Here is a 16712-nt window from a genome sequence, read left to right as displayed (position 1 = left end):
TGCAGATGAAGCTTCACCCACTTGCCCGCCACTCACCTCCTGCAGTGTGGCCCGGTTCCTAACAGGCCATGAACCGGTACCAATCCATGGCCCCAGGGCTGGGCACTTTAGCTGTAAAGGACATCCCTTGGCACCCACTGCGGGGCTCTAGCAAGCTGTGACCGTGCGACTTGCCGAGCCAGTGCTGCCACGGACTTAACAGCCTGCAGAGTCTTGGGATCGCTCCCCAGGGCTCAGAGCGTGAGCTCTTGGCTCTACTTTGAGTCCTATCTAGGCCCTGCGTTCTCGTCATTTCCTTCCTCTTGTCCAGAATCTGTTAGAAACCACTTGCCTGTGTAAGCCCCGGCACCGCCCTGCTTCTGTGAATCATGTCAGTCTTCTGTTCCCGTCATTTGCTGACCTGTCCCCTGAGCGGGCCCTGCTCAGTGGCTCCCTGCGGGCAGACGAGGGTGGGAGCCCAGTGTAGCGGCGGCAAAACATGGGCGGCCCCCTCGGGGGCAGGGAAACTCGTGCCTGCTCTTTCTCAGAGGGGCTGTTTGCATTAAAACTAGGTCTCTGATCACCATCATCCAGGCCTCTCCTCAGTTAGGCCTCCCTCTCTTGCCAGACTACTGAATATTCTCTCTCCTTTTTCGTGATTAGTTTCCCTCATAGCACTGATCAGCCATCCACACTGATCTTATTTATTTCTTTACATAATTATTATCCACACACCTATCTCTAACTCGGTCCAAACCCCAAAGTTCTTGAAAGCAAGAACTTCAGCTATTTTTCCAGTTAGGTGTTAAGAAGGCCATGGGAGGGCTGGAAATATAAATGAATAATTACGAAACGATGTGGCAAGTCCAGTGAGGGAGATGTGCGCAGGTGGTCCTCCCTGCTGGACACTGAGCCCTCCGCTTCTCTGAATCAACCCCAGAGAACCTGAAGAGCTTACCACATGCTGAGTGGGCAAACGGGTGAACAGAGATCTGTTTCCACATGCAATAAGCAACTGAAGCTCTGTTGAACCCTTTGGAAAGATACTAAAAGGTGCTAAGCAATGCTAGAAATTATAAAGTATAGGAAATGTGGATTGAAAAGCAAACTTACAAAAGGTGAACAAGTAAAAACCCAAGGTCCTCTCTATTTATGAAGTGTAGAAAAAAGAGCAACAAAAAGAAGGAAGAGTAAGGTGGTCTGGGTCTGCCACCAATTTGCAGGGCTTTGGGTAAGCCAGTTAATGGTCTCAAGACCTTAATGTCTTTATCCATAAAACAGCAGGGTCTTCCCAGCTCTGACGTGTATATTGTAACAAACAAATGTGGCAGCTGCCAGACACAGTATAGACTTCACCTGTATTAGCTCCCTTCATGCTCACTGTGCTACGATGCTATGATATTTTCTCCACTTTATGGATGAGGAAACTGACACACAGAGAGGTTGGTTAATTTACATAAGGCTGCAGAGCTAGTGAGTGCAGAGCTGGGATTCAAGTCCAGGTAATTTTACTATAGAACTTGAACTTTTATGACTTTTAAAATTAATTGTACACATAAAAGAATACATAAAATACATAAGAATTTTTTTCTTTAGCATACTCACCAGTAAACCTATTTATGTTTGGGTTTTGTTTTTGTTTTTTGTAGAGACTGGGTCTTGCTATGTTGCCCAGACCAGTCTTGAACACCTGACCTCAAGCAATCCTTCTACCTTGGCCTCCCAAAGTGCTGGTATCACCAACGTGAGCAACTGCCCCCATAAGAATATTTTTAAGGAAGAAATTATAGAAAAAATTAACACTCAAGTACCAACTTCCCAAACTTAAAAAAAGTAGAACATTACCAATACCTGTGACACTCCTGGATGACCCTGCTCAAACACATTCCCCTTCCTCCCCAGAAGAGGCAAGCACTTATTTGAATGCCGAATGCTATGTTAATGATTTCTGTGCTTAAAACATTTTTAACTCCAAATATTATATCATTAAGTTTGGCTTGCATTTGAACTTCATATAAATGGAATCATACTGCACGTATTACTTTGCTACTTGCTTTTTTCCCTCAACATAGTCTACACTCATTCATGCTGACATGTATAGCTACCGTGTGTTCATTTTTCATTGCTGTGTAGTATTCCATGTGTGAATACACCAAAATCATTTAGCCATTCTCTGTTGATGACATTGGGTTGTTTTGCTATTACTGACAATGCTACGAAGAATGTTCATATACCTGTCTCCCAGGATATCTATGCAAGAGTATCTCTAGGGCATGAAATTTTTGGGTTAAGGGTATAGGATATTCAGCACTGCTAAGTAAGGCCAAAATTTTATACCGATTTACACAATTATGAGCAGCATATGAGTTCCCTGAGTACAAGTGAAATTAAGTACTTTTTCTAGTGTTCGTTGGTCATGTATTTTTCTTCTGGTAAATGTCCATTTTAAAATCAGACTGTTTTTCTTGTTGATTCATAGTTGTTTTTCTTTATATATTATGGATAAGAGCAGAGCTTCTTAAATATAAATGTGTCATCAGAAGACTTACAATTCTTGAATGTTGCTATCCCAGAACTATTCTTTTGTTTATTCAGATTAGGATTGATCCACCTTTCCCTTCCAAGCAAACAGATGCTGAGAGTGATATTACTGAGGCTTTGAGGCTCAGGAAAGGGCAGTGATCCAGGTTGCCAAGTCAAACCCTTCAGTGGGGATTTGAGAAATCACTTAAAGACAGAATATGACTTTTAATATTTAGTGACTATGTCACTCAGGCTCCTGCAGGAAACCAAATTTATTCCAAGGTGGTTCACATGAACAGACGTGAATGAAAGCACTTCTTGTGCAGGTCTGAGTTAAGGGGTCACAGCAGGGCTGCTGCTGCATCCAAAGGGGCTGCATCCACGGCCTCCTTCAGGGCGAAGGGCGCGGTGAGGACACATCGCCCTCGAGTGCAGCGGGAGCCAAGCCGGAGGAGAACCGCCAGCAGGAGCTGCAGCCCTGGCGGGCTTGCAGCTATTGCCGAATGAGCCGCCCCAGAGCAGGAAAGGCGCAGGGGAAAAACACCCAGCTGTCTCTCCCCTGCCCGCCACGTCCTGCCAAAGCCTCCCCTTGACTGAACCCGCGGAAGCCGGGCAGGGGGCTCCGGGGAGATTCAGGCCACCGGCTTAGCTTCCCGGGCACAGAGGGGGGCAGGGAAGAGTGGAAAATGAAACGGGGCAGTGGAGACAGCAAGGACAGTGGGGTGTGAACCACCCGAGACTTCTTTATGGGAAGAATGACAAAAGGAAGTTCACACAGGAAGGCCACCAAGCCCTCACGATCAGCATGCCCTACAGTATGTCAGGAGGGTCACTCTGACCTCCTGGCTAAATGAACACCAAATGTAATCACTGACATAATTTTTAGCTGGTCAAGTTTAATTATACCAAAATTACATGGTAAAACTGGGACCTTTTGAAAGTAACTGTCGATGGAAAGAGAATATCTGCCTTGTGAGCGTGGTATGAGCATTAAACGAGATGATGTATCAAAGTGCCTAACACAAGGCCTGGAACCAGGAGGCATTCCAACGCAGTTTCTCGCTATTATATTATCTTTCTCCTTATGTGTCATTTTACTCATCTTACTGTTCTTAACAATGTTACAAATGGAGCCGCTTCTGTGTGGGTTTTCCATCATATGGCCTACTGCTGACGAGTTCTAGAATATTCTAATCTGATCTGGACTATTTAGCTTATTTATCTGCATAGGGATCTACCAAAACCAAAATAACACCACCATTTGAACAATAGTTTACAGATATGAAGCGCTTCCACGATCATTATTTTACCAATACTTAGAGAGTATCCCAGGAATTAGTATCTCTATTTCAAGAAAAGGAAACCGAGGCTGAAAAACACATAATGCAGATTTTCTGACTCCAAAATACATCACAGTTGTCTGGCCCCTACTCCTTCATTTTGGCTTTCTCTCTACCATTAAGCATTAAGTTCCCCGTCAGGATTTTAGAGTCTACCAGAAAGTTAATGTGGACTTTTGGTTTAATCAAATACTCTTTATTAACTTATATCACAAGTAATTTTCATAGTTTAATCTTTTTCTTGTGAAAAACTGCTTGAGATATTGGCCATTGATTAGGCTCCTTTGCTTTATCAGGAGAGATCCAGTCTCAGGAAAAATAGGTCCCTACCATTGAGTTGTGCTGATCTTAGCCTATAAGGACTGCCTTCTCGGGATTGGGAAGCACACTCGCAGATGCCCTGTCCCCACTGCCATAGCCCAACCCTACAGACTACCAAATTGGAATCCTTTCATCACATCTCATTCTGGGTAAGAATCCTTGAAACGAAAGAACCAGGCTCTCCTCTCGCTTGTCACTCCCTAATTCAAAGGAAATACTTGAAACCTGAGGGTAGAAAAGTGAGATAAGAAAAAGAGAATATTTCCCAAGCTTTTTAAAGCATCAGATCTTGATGTGTTTCATCTCTGCCAATTTACACAGAATCAACCTATGAAATTACACTTAAAAGCCAAGGGTTGGAGTAGGGACCTTTGCCACTGAGGGTGCTCTGTGACTTAGGTGCGTCCTGTCCTCATTGTCAGAAAGAAAAATAAAAGGGGAAGACTAAGATCAGACTTGAAGTGTCTTATTTTAAAAATAATTTTTTAGGCCAGCCATGGTGGCTCACGCCTGTAATCCTAGCACTCTGGGAGGCTGAGGTAGGAGGATCACTTGAGCTCAGGAGTTCGAGACCAGCCTGAGCAAGAGTGAGACCCCGTCTCTACTAAAAATAGAAAAATTAGCCAGTGTCATGGTGTGCACCCGTAGTCCCCGCTACTCTGGAGCTGGAGGCAGGAGGATCACTGAAGCCCAGGAGTTTGAGGTTGCAGTGAGCTGTGATGACACCACTGCCACTCTACACAGGGTGACAGAGCGAGACTCTATGCCAAAAGAAAAAAAATTATTTTAAATGCAGGCCACTTGACTGGTGGGGGAGGGGCCTGTAAGCTACGAGAGGTCGGAAGTGGCAAAGCCATCCAGTCAGGCAGCTCTGGGAGGAAGTGGGGCAGAGTGGTTTTGCGCAGCGCTTTGGAGTCACAAGAGCTGCTCGAGACTCCTGGTGCTGCCACTCACCTGCTGCATGGGCTGGAACTTGTCACATCAACATGCTGAGCCTCGGTTTCCTCATGTAAGATGGGACTCAGCATAACGTGAGCTACCTGCACACATGTGCTGAGATAATGCACATACAAGTGCTTAACACGGTGCCTGGCACGCTGGAAACTGCACCAGCTTTGACCGTTAGGATGTTGCCAGCTCTCTTGTCACTCAGCCTGACTTCATCACCCGGGATTCTGCTGCCCACGGAACCAGTCAGCATAAAGTAAGGCAGACTAGCATTGCCATGGACAGAATGCTTGTGTCTCCCCAGAATTTTGAAATGTTGAAGCCTAATGTCCAACAGGATGGTATTTGGAAGTGGGGACTCTGGGAGATGATTAGGTCATGAGGGTGGAGGCCTCATGAGTGGGATTAGTGTCTTATAAGAAGAAACACGAGAGAGGTGGTCAATCTCTCTCTGCCCTGAGAAAACAGCAGGAAGACGGCCATTGCAAACCGGGCAGAGGGCTCTCTCGCCAGCACCCAACCACGCTGGCCCGAAGGTCGGACTTCCCAGCCTTGAGAACCATGAGAGAGAAATTTCTGTCACTTAAGCCACCCAGTCGATGGCATTCCGTCCGCTATAGTGGCACAGACTGACTGAGATGAGGATGAGTTACTTGACCACTCAAATCAACTCTTTAATGTCAACAAGAGCATATTTAATGTTGCTATTTGGAACAGTTAAGAATGGATGTACAATAGTCTACAAAATAGTACTGCAAGTTCTGAAGTGTAAGAAACATATGTCTACGTCTAGGCAGGCACAAATGAACATTTGCTCACGTGAAACATGGATTGCGGCAAGATGACCTGTTTTCACCCTCCCCTGCAGGGCTGGGGAGGGTCTGCTGCCCTCTCCTAACCACTTGCCACGCAGAAGCCCGATTCCTGTCTTTCTCTCTCCAGTTCAATTCAACACAACTTTGGCCACATTTCCTTCCCTGTGCTGGGCCCTGGGGACGCTGGGGTGACTAGCGGACAGGGCCGCCTTCAAGAACATGTGGTCTGGCTGATTGGCTCCATCCTGGCCGGGTCCCAGCCCTGGGGTGGGTCTGCACACAGACTCCTGTCTGGGGCCTGAGGGCTCCCACAGGGAGCCAACAGGAGAGGTCTCAGCTGTGTCCCTGCCTAGGTGACAGCAAAGGCATTGACTGTGCCCTCTCTGGCCTTCTCTTCCTCCTCCGCTTCCGCATGGAAACTCCTCCTCTTTCCTCACTTCGAATCAGGTACCTGGGCCCTTCCCACTCTCAGATACCCACGCCCCAATCTCTCTTCAACAAGAAGAAAAGCAAAGCTTGGGGCGAGTTTAATGAATAGAAATTCATTCTCACTGGCATGTTAAACACCCTTCCACCAGAAAGACTGGCCTTGAAAATCGTTATTTGTTATTTAAGACTCTGTGGGGTGGGGGAGGAAGAGGATGGGGGCTATCAGAGGATGGGAGATCCCATCTCCTCCCCTGCCTGCTCAGCTTTCAAGCCCCCAACCCTCAGGACACACGAAGCCGAGGGCTGGAGAGAGGGGCTCAAGGGATGCAGGTGACAAAGAGGCAAGGACAAGCCTGGGACCGGAGGGTGAGACACCCGGGGAAAGTGCAGTCCCAGCAGAGACGGAGAGGCATGCCCAGGCCCTCCCTGGGTGTGGGCGAGAGGAGAGAGAGCGGGAGGAGAAAGCCGTGTGTGGCTGAGCACGGATCTGGTTCTTGGACTGATCATAGCTATGTGGAATTGACCACACAAGGACACAGAAAAATTGCCTTGGTTATGTCAACATTATTCTCACCGCAGTCGTTTATGCCAGCCGCCTACCTTTTGTTTGTAATGGCCACATCACCCGCCAAAAACGATGTACTTTCATAAACATGGGTCAGTGTTCTCAGTTGTATTTATTGATTAGGGTAGTAAACGAGACATAGGGTGCCAGCCTTCCTAGCACTTTCTTCCTCGAGCTACAGAGTCCTCTGTTCTCGACTGCGTCAGATGATCTACCAGGTAGAACGGGATTGGAGGAGGGTGTGTGTGTCCCTATTTATTCAGCATTTCCCCTGATAATTTTGTTATCTGAGCAATTGCTATACGACTTTCCTATCCCTTGTGCTCAGAATTTATGAATTCTTTTTCATTCTGGTGATTCACATTCATGAAACTGTAAAAGCTACAAATTCTACCTTTTTTCCTTTCCATACACGTATATGCGTAGACACCTTCCCAATTATTCTGATTAGATCCTAAGATTAATTACGTTGCCATGCCAACTCAGTTTGGAGCTCGGATGAGGACAAACCGGTCAAATTTACCATCATACGGCACTTGGAGCTGCTGTTTCCCACGGCTCGGGACGAGAGGGGCCGCCGCGCGGGAGGACGGAGGACGCAGGCCGAAGAGGCTCCGAGCTCTGCCGCGACTGCTCGGAGCGACCCGATTCTCCGCCTGGAGGACTTCGCTGCGGTCTGTCTTGGTGAATGGGACAGTGATACCTAGCGTGCAACTGGAGTTCTCTGAGTGAAAGGTAAAATCACAAATAAATTGCTTTTTCATAATTACAGAGAAATATAGCAATAACTTTAAAATCATTAGGTAGTATTAGACTATTTTGTGGAACTGTATTTTATATACAACTCTAAATAAAAGGTAGGTAGAAAATGAATTGCAAGGATCAGTTTATGGTCATTTTAAAATTTAATTACATAGTAAAATCTAGCAGGCAAGTGGTTTCAACAGAATTACTATTTCAGGCAAAAATAACAACGGCACAAACATAGGGCAGAGCTCCACAGGGCACTCATGCGGCAGTTTGTGTTTTCCAGTATGTAGGAAAAGATCTTCCGAGTGTGAAAACGAATTAGATACAAGAGCAATACATTTTGTTATTATTAAAATAAAATGTGTCTTTAAATATAGAATTTGTTTTGAAAACTCACTTTATTGTCCAAAATTATAGAGATCATTTTAACTTTTTATGGTTTCTCGTTTTTTTTTGTTTTGTTTTGTTTTTGTTTTTGTTTGTTTGTCTATTTGTTTTGAGACAGAGTCTCACTCTATTGCTCCGGGAGTGCAGTGGCATCATCACAGTTCACTGCGACCTCAAACTCCTGGGCTCAAGCGTCCTCCTGCCTTGGTCTCCTAAGCAGCCGGGACTACAGGCACGTGCCACCACACCCCCGGCCTATTTTATTTTTTTAATGAAGATGGAATATTCATTACAGCTTCCCAATGGATTTTCTTATTGGACCGGGCAAGGAGTTCATTTGCAGAGTGTAGCTGGTGAAAACATCCAGTGGCCAAGCCTTGGCAATAACTGTATCCAAAAGGAAACACTGCTCGAGCCGTGCCCAGAAAGAGCACCGACCCTTCCTGGCTCGCGGCTCTCCCTCTCGCGTTCGTCTTGGGGCGGGGCCCTAGGTGCTGGGCGGAGTCTCGGGGGCTCAGAGGATCTTGCACTCACTCATGGAGAAGAGCCGCCTCCTGCTGCGTCTGCGGGCCTGGTTGACGGCAGTTCGCACCGCGCACTCGAACACCTGCTGCACGCCCCGGTTGCTGAGGGCTGAGCACTCCAAGTAGCCCTTGGCTCTCACGTCCTGAGCCAGCCTCTTCCCTTCGATGGCATTGACGCAGGTGGCCCTATGGGGCCCCAGCTCCCGCTGGTCCGTCTGGGTGGCCACCACCAGCACGGGGGTACAGGGCAAGTTGCTCCTGATCTCACCGATCCACTTGTTCTTCAGGTTCAGGAAGGAGTTCTGGTTGGCCACGGAGTAGCACATCAGCACCACGTCAGCCTGCTGGTAGGACAGGGGCCGGATGCTTCTGAAGGCGTCGTTGCCCGCCGTGTCCCACAGGCCCAGGCTGATCTGGACGCCGTCCATGAAGACATCCACCCCCGTGTTCTCGTACACCGTGGGCTTGTAGGCCTCGGGGAAGGTCTCGGAGGTGAAGCGCACCAACAGGGAGGTTTTCCCCACGGCGGAGTCGCCCACCAACACGCACTTGATGGAACTCAGCATCTCCTCCCTGCCCGCCGCCTCCTCACGAGCCCAGAATCCCGACGAGAAGCGCCTTCAGTGCGCGGCCAACGCCATCCGGCGACGGGGACGGGGACGAGGGCCGGGGGCGCTCGTGTTCGCAGGACCCTGACGGCGGCCTGCTGGACGCTGCCGCTCCCGTCCCTCCGAGGGACGCGCAGCATCTACTCCGAAAACCTCCAAAGCTGAGTCTTCAACTGGAACAGAAAGAGAAGGGGGAAGTGAGTCTTTCTTTTTTGCCTCTTTTGAGCTTCCTCATCGTCAAACTGATTAAATGCGGGCCGACCTCAGTGCGGCCGTCCAGTGCCATTTGCCCCCTTGGCAAGGAAAGCTTCGCTCTGCCCCCCACACACGGGCACCCACAGCGCCTCCGGGTCAAGAGGCGCAAGCTGATTTTATCTCTAGTGACAGAAATACAAGCAACTGCTCTGCTCGCAGCATGAAAAAGACCTCAGCGGCACCTGGCGTGTGAATGAGCCGGTTTCAAGCAGCTGAATGTCAGCCTCTGCTCCAAGAAGCGCGGAGGGTGGCTGAGAGCACTCTGCGCCACCAACGGATTCCAGCCACCTTGGGCACTGCAAGAAAGAGACCTGCACTGAGCGACAGATACTATATGCATTTCCTTTCATTTATTGACTAATCATTCAGTCCTTGGTTTATGGGGGAAGTTGTGTTGAGGTAGGAGAAATCACAAGAACTCCAGAAATTTGCTGTGGTTTTTCCCTTGAGTTTTTTCCAAAAACTGGCTACAGATGCAAGGCGCTGGCCTTGGCGTTACCTTCGTCTGCACTTAGGCTCCATCACTTACACAGTGGCGTGGTTTGGGGACATTGCTTGCACTGCACACCTCAGTTTACACATCTGCAAGACTGTGATAAACTTAGGAACCACTTCTCAGAAATGTTGTGAGGATTAAATTATTTCTTTTTTTTTTTTTTTGTATGGCCACCTGTTTATCAGAATTCTGCTAGGACTCTGGTTAAACAGAATAACTTGCTTGAAAGCAACCGTATTCAGTGACTGTCACTTAAACAGGACTGCATAAATATGACAGAACCTGAATTTCATGAAAGCGCCAAGTGGATTCTCATTCAGTGCGGGTGGGGACCTGCAGGCAGTGACCCCAGCCGCACGTTATCACAGGCCAGCCCAGCTTCAAAGGAAAGGTCTGTCTTCAGACTAAAAGTTATTAATTCAATCTGGGCCTATAACCACCACTGGAGATCTTCCTGACATGTGACATGTAAAGCAATAAAAAGCAAATCTACAGGTCTGCTTCAAGACATAATTTTTTAAAATTACTCCTCTAAATCCTGACATTCCCTTCCAAGACACCTTTATCCTTGTCAACCCACAGTCTGTTGGTTTAGTTATAATAGCCTTTGCAAATGAGTCAGTTAAATAAACAATTCACATGATTTTCATGTTTTTAAACACATGTAAGCTGGGTGACCTTGGCCAAGTTACCTAACCTTTCTGAGTCTTGGTTTCCTCATAAAAATGAAGATAAGAAAAGCACTTTCTTCATACGATTACTGTAAGGATTTAGCATGTGGAGAACCTGGCACGTGGGAATTACAGGGAGACATCAAGTTATCTATTTTCATCACTATCCATTTAAAATACCAAAAATTGAATGCCCATAGCATAGCGGCTGGGATGCCAAATGTTCGGCTGGACTCTTTCTGAAGGCTCACACTGGGTGACTCTCAGGCACGGTGGCCCTGGACACCCATCTGTCACCAGACCCTTGGGGGAGAGCTTGGGTTTTCCCAGGATCTCAGTTAGTCTCATTCCTTAGACCAAGGGACCACTTAAATGTATACGTTTGTGACTTACTCCAGGGCCAAGGCCTCTTAAGACATTAAGGTTTTTTTGTTTGGTTTGGTTTGGTTTTTTTGAGACAGGCTCTCATTCTGTTGCCCAGGCTGGAATACAGTGGCCTGATCACAGCTCACTGTAACCCCAAACTTCTGGTCTCAAGTGATCCTCCTGCCTCAGTCTCTTGAGTAGCTGGGAGTACAGATGCAAGCCACCACGTCACCTATTTTTTTATTTTTTGTAGAGAGATAGTCTCACTATGTTGCCCAGGCTGGTCTCGAACTTTTGGCCTCAGGCAATCCTCCTGCCTCAGCTTCCCAAAGCACTGGGATACAGGTATGAGCCACTGTGCCTGGTCTTCAGTTTTATTTTGACCCCAATGCAGCAGGACCAGAATTAGGAAAATGTGCATGTGTCAGGCCTTTGGTTATTTAAATGAAACCTTTCTAATAAATTGACTGAACTAAAGCCAAGTTTCCTGAGTGAATATCTGCAAGGGGAAGTCAGTGAGGCATAATGGTTAAGAGCACAGGCTTTAATGTCGGGGAGACCTAGAGCTGTATCTGAGCTGTCCAGCTGGCTACCTGTGTGATGACCTTAGAAGATTTTCTTAAACTCTCTAAGCCTCAGTTTCCTCCTCTGTAAAATCAATGTACTAATATCTACATCACAGAATCACAGGGTTCTTGAGGGTATTAAGTGTGTGAGCTTAGATGTATAAAATCCTTAGCAGAGTGCATAATGTAAACATACTATATGTACATAGTAAACACACTAGTCCCTATTAATATTGTTAAATAATAGTTACCAAACCTAATGATAACTCACAATTATTCATTCTAAGTGGGGAATTGAAGTTGCACTAAAGAGGTTTCTCCAGCAAAGGGTGCTCTGATCTTAGTCTAGACATGACTATAAAAAAAAAAAAGGAGAGAGAGAGAGAAGTTTCTTCTTATGGCATAAAAATAAAAATATAGGCTGAGCATGGTGGCTCACGCCTGTAATCCTAGCACTTTGGGAGGCCAAGGCAGGAGAATTGTTTGAGGCCAGGAGTTTGAGACCAGCCTGAGCAAGAGCAAGACCCCATCTCTACAAAAAGTAGAAAACTTAGCCGGACGTGGTGGTACATGCCTGTAGTCCCAGCTACTCAGGAAGCTGAGGCAGGAGGATTGCTTGAGCCCAGGGGATTGAGGTTGCAGTGAGCTGTGATGATGCCACTGCACTCTAGCTGGGATGACAGAGCCAGACCCTGTCTCAAAAAAAAAAAAAAAAAAAATTAAATTTAAAAAACTTTTAAAAATAAATGAAAGTATTATATAAACAAAGAAATTCCTGTCTGAGCTTTGCCACCCAGAGCGCTCCAAAGAGTCAGACTGGCTCTGCTCAGTCAAGTGATATTTTTGTGCCAGCCAGCTCTGACCCTGAGGAGCACATCGAGTCAGCTCCCAGAGTCTGTTTCCTAAACTGTAAAGCAGTTGGATAAGATCAGCTTTCTTGGTGGTTCTATTAAAACTTAAGCTACAGGGGAGCCTTTATTAACTGCCACAGTGAACGCAACCTGAACCGCTGCGTAATTCCGCAGCAGTCGAGAAGGATGCTAAACCTGGGGACACGCGCAGCCTTCGGCAGATGCTAAATACGGGGCTGGGGGGCGGGGGAGGCGCTCCAGGCCAGGTTAGAGCAATTCCCTCCACAGACATGACAGACAATCTTCAGAGCAGGTCACACGTGCCCAGGAGTGAGCCACTGTGGGATACATCGTCTGTGTATGAGGTTGATGGGCTTGACTTCAGTGGAATGTCTTCTAAAGGGAGAAATTCTTAAAAGGGCTTCTAGGTGAAAAATAAAAGTGAGTTTTCAGTGGCATGTCACAAGTGGCTAACTGGCAAGGGTCCCCGAGTGTGTGTCTCTTCATACAGAGCAGTGGCCCAGAGCGTCTTCTGTAGCGTCTGAGTGACATTCCACGACCCACTGGGCTGGGCTTGAATCACACTGGAATTAATGAACCGTCAACCCCAGAACCTCTGCGGTCTCAAGGACTTGGTTGCTCTTGCCCGTTCTCCTCTTTCTACCATTTTCACAGAAAGGGCGCCTCCAACGGGCTTCCACGGTTCACACCGAGACAGGGGAGGGAAGGGAGGCCTCTCGCTGCAAAAGCTGAGGTGTCGGGTCTTCTGCCCACCTTGTCAAAGCCAGAGCCCAGGGAATGAGGCACCAAATCCATGTTCTCCTCCAGACAACCGAAGGCTGTCCAGGAGGTAAACAGCACGCCACTTTGGCCCAGGTTCTAATGGCCATGCTGACAGATGCCCTTTCTTTCCGGGAACCTTCGCAGACACACTCCGTGCTACTCTGTTTGCCCCCAGCTCCCACCCCTTCTTGAAAGCCCTCCTTGGCTACCTCCACTCCCCACTCCTGCTAGGTCAGATGCCTAGGTGCGTTCCCATAATGCCCTCCGTGTACATTTCTCGTAGAAATTGTCACACTCTGCTGAAATGGCTGGTCTTCTGGTGTTTAGCCCTCATTTGTAAAACTGGGATGAGATCTGCCCTACCTTCTTCACAGAGAGCTCCTAAGGATGCGGTGGAAATGATAACAATGCAGTGATAATTTGTGCTTCGACTTTCACAATACTTGGCACGTTTGGAAATGCTCTCTTGTTGGTTTTGTGAGAAAGTCCCTTCAGAACAATAGTAGAGCATAATATAAAACTAAGGTGGAATCATGATTACTATTAACAAATTATTATTATTGCAGGTTTTGGGAATCATGATTACTATTAACAAATTATTATTATTGCAGGTTTTGGGAATCATGATTACTATTAACTAATTACTATTACTGCAGGTTTTGGGAATCATGATTACTATTAACTAATTATTATTATTGCAGGTTTTGTGTTAGCTGGGCTTTGGGGGAGGTGGTTTACTTCAAAATAAATGTTCATGGAATCTGCAGCTGTCTTTCTTTAAAAAAATGAACCCATAGCCACCATTGGCCAGGGATGGCCTATCGATTACAGAGAATAATACATCTAAATGTCATCCTCCTCAAAGACCTTTGAACAAAGTGCCCATGCTGGCAGCAGCCAATCTGTTCATTAAGGAAATTGATTCTGCCATGAACCTAACACATTTAGATGACTAGAGTTCACCGTGCTCCTCAGCACCTATGTCCAGCCAGCGCCTTCCACCAGTAGCCGCTTCGCAGCCCAGCAGGGACACCACAGCAAGAGCAGGCCTTGCTCAGGACGGGTGGACCCATGGGGCACTCCCCGCCTGGCAAGGGGGGCTGGGAGCTTTGTTTTTTGTTTTTTGTTTTTGAGACAGAGTCTTGCTCTGTTGCCCGGACTAGAGTGAGTGCCGTGGCATCAGCCTAGCTCACAGCAACCTCAAACTCCTGGGCTCAAGCGATCTTCCTGCCTCAGCCTCCCGAGTAGCTGGGACTACAGGCATGCGCCACCATGCCCGGCTAATTTTTTCTCTATATATTTTTAGTTGGCCAGATAATTTGTTTCTATTTTTTAGTAGAGATGGAGTCTCGCTCTTGCTCGGGCTGGTCTCGAACTCCTGACCTCAAGCGATCCTCCCACCTCGGCCTCCCAGAGTGCTAGGATTACAGGCGTGAGCCTCCACGCCCGGCCGGGAGCTTTGTTTTTGTTTCTTTTTTTTGGAGGGGGAAAGGGGAGCAATTCACAAACTCTTAGGCAACTTAGGAGAAAAAAGCATAACCATCTCTAAAGTTTATCACTCCAAATTCTTACTCAGTTTTCATTCTCTAATAAATATATATTTGTATATATCTTCTAAACACTTTTTCAGATTTTAAATTTTTTAAAATTCCAACACAGTCTACACACTTGTCAGGTTTTAGCTAAATAGCTTTCCGTTGTTTCAACAATTCATAACTGCACAGCTATTCCTCACTGTTAGCATAGTCTTGAGTTAGTTCCAATATTTCACCATCGTTAACTATATATATGAGGGGTCTTCAAAAAGTTCATGGAAAATGCATATTAGGAAAAAACTATGCATGGATTTCAAAATATTTTGCACCAAAATAAACTCATACTAAATTGTTGCAACATGTCTGAACAGGATCTAGTTTGAGGCTCTAAGAAGAATAAGACATCAGTTTGAAAAGAGCCCCTATCAGAGCAACACGAATTCTGCCAAAACTGAGGCAAAAGCAAACATCAAATTTATGGTAAAGTTGGGTGGAAAAGTGGTGAAATCACTGCTGCTTTACAAAAAGTTTATGGGGACAATGCCCCAAAGAAATCATCAGTTTACAAATGGATAACTCATTTTAAGAAGGGATGAGGCTGGCAGTGGTGGCTCACGCCTGTAATCCTAGCTCTTTGGGAGGCCGAGGTGGGAGGATCACTTGAGGCCAGGAGTTTGAGACCAGCCTGAGCAACAGCAAGATCTTGTCTCCACAAAAAAATAGAAAAATTAGTGAGGCATGGTAGCACATGCCTGTAGTCCCAAGTACTCTGGAGGCTTAGGCAGGAAGATCACTCAAGCTGAGGAGTTCGAGGCTACAGTGAGCTATGATGATGCCACTGCACTCCAGCCTGGGTAACAGAGTGAGACCCTGTCTCAAAAAAAAAGGGGGGGGGAGGAGATGATGTTGAAGATGAAGTCTGCAGCAGTGGCAGACCATCCACATCCACTTGTGAGGAAAAAAATCAATTAATTAATCTTGTGCCCTAATTAAAGAGCATCAGTGATTACCAGCAGAAACATTAGCCAACACCAGAGACACAGACATCTCAAAGGTTCAGCTTACACAATTCTGACTAAAAAATTAAAGTTGAGCAAACTTTTCACTTGGGTGCCAAAACCATTGCACCCAGATCAGAGAAGAGCAGAGATTTCAATGGAAATTTTAAACAAGTGGGACCAAGATCCTGAAGCATTTCTTTGAAGAATTGTAACAGGAGATGGAACACCGCTTTGCCAGTAAAATCCTGAAGACAAAGCACAATCAAAGCAGTGGCTACGAAGAAGTCGCAGTGGTCCAGTCACAGCAAAAGTGGACTGGTCAAGAGCAAAGGTCATGGAAACAGTTTTGGGATGCTCAAGGCATTTTGCTTGTTGACTTTCTGGAGGGCCAAAGAACGATAATATCTGCTTATTATGAGAATGTTTTGAGACAATCAGCCAAAGCTTTAACAGAAAAACACCTGGGAAAGCTTCAGCAGCGAGTCCTTCTCCACCAACCACAACGATGCTCCTGCTCATTCCTCTCATCAAACAAGGGCAATTTTGCAAGAGTTTCCATAAGAAATCATTAGGCATCCCCTTACAGTCCTGATTTAGCTCCTTCTGACTTCTTTTTGTTTCCTAATCTTAAAAAGTCTGTAAAGGGCACCCATTTTTCTTCTATCAATAATGCAAAAAAGACTGCATTGACATAGTTAAATTCCCAGGACCCTCAGTTCTTTAGGGATGGACTAGATGGCTGGTATCATCACTTACAAAAGCCTCTTGACTCTGGGAGGCCGAGGCGGGAGGATCGCTCAAGGTCAGGAGTTCGAGACCAGCCTGAGCAAGAGCGAGACCCCATCTCTACTAAAATTAGAAAGAAATTATACGGACAACTGAAAATGTATATAGAAAAAATTAGCCAGGCATGCTGGCGCATGACTGTAGTCCCAGCTACTCGGGAGGCTGAGGCAGGAGGATCGCTTAAGTCCAGGAGTTTGAGGCTGCTGTGAGCTA

General features: G+C 46.5%; 1 protein-coding gene across 5 annotated transcripts in view; it reads right to left on the bottom strand.

The window, feature by feature from the left end:
- Positions 1-8261: 8261 nt before the first annotated feature.
- The window catches only part of RHOH (ras homolog family member H), a 48105-nt gene continuing 39654 nt past the window's right edge, over positions 8262-16712 (bottom strand). For 2 of the 5 annotated variants that reach the window (XM_045550571.1, XM_045550570.1), the window contains exon 2: positions 8262-9740. In XM_045550571.1, coding sequence (XP_045406527.1) covers positions 8572-9147 — 576 coding nt within the window. In that variant the 5' untranslated portion in view covers positions 9148-9740 and the 3' untranslated portion in view covers positions 8262-8571. Of the gene's footprint in view, positions 11056-16712 lie in introns of those variants that run through there. The other 3 variants (XM_045550572.1, XM_045550569.1, XM_045550568.1) reach the window with 2 other exon arrangements.

This window comes from Lemur catta, chromosome 4 (genome assembly GCF_020740605.2).
Source record: "Lemur catta isolate mLemCat1 chromosome 4, mLemCat1.pri, whole genome shotgun sequence".
NCBI lineage: Eukaryota > Metazoa > Chordata > Mammalia > Primates > Lemuridae > Lemur > Lemur catta.
Note: the sequence above shows the minus strand (reverse complement) of the source record. Positions and strands in the feature narration are given on the sequence as shown.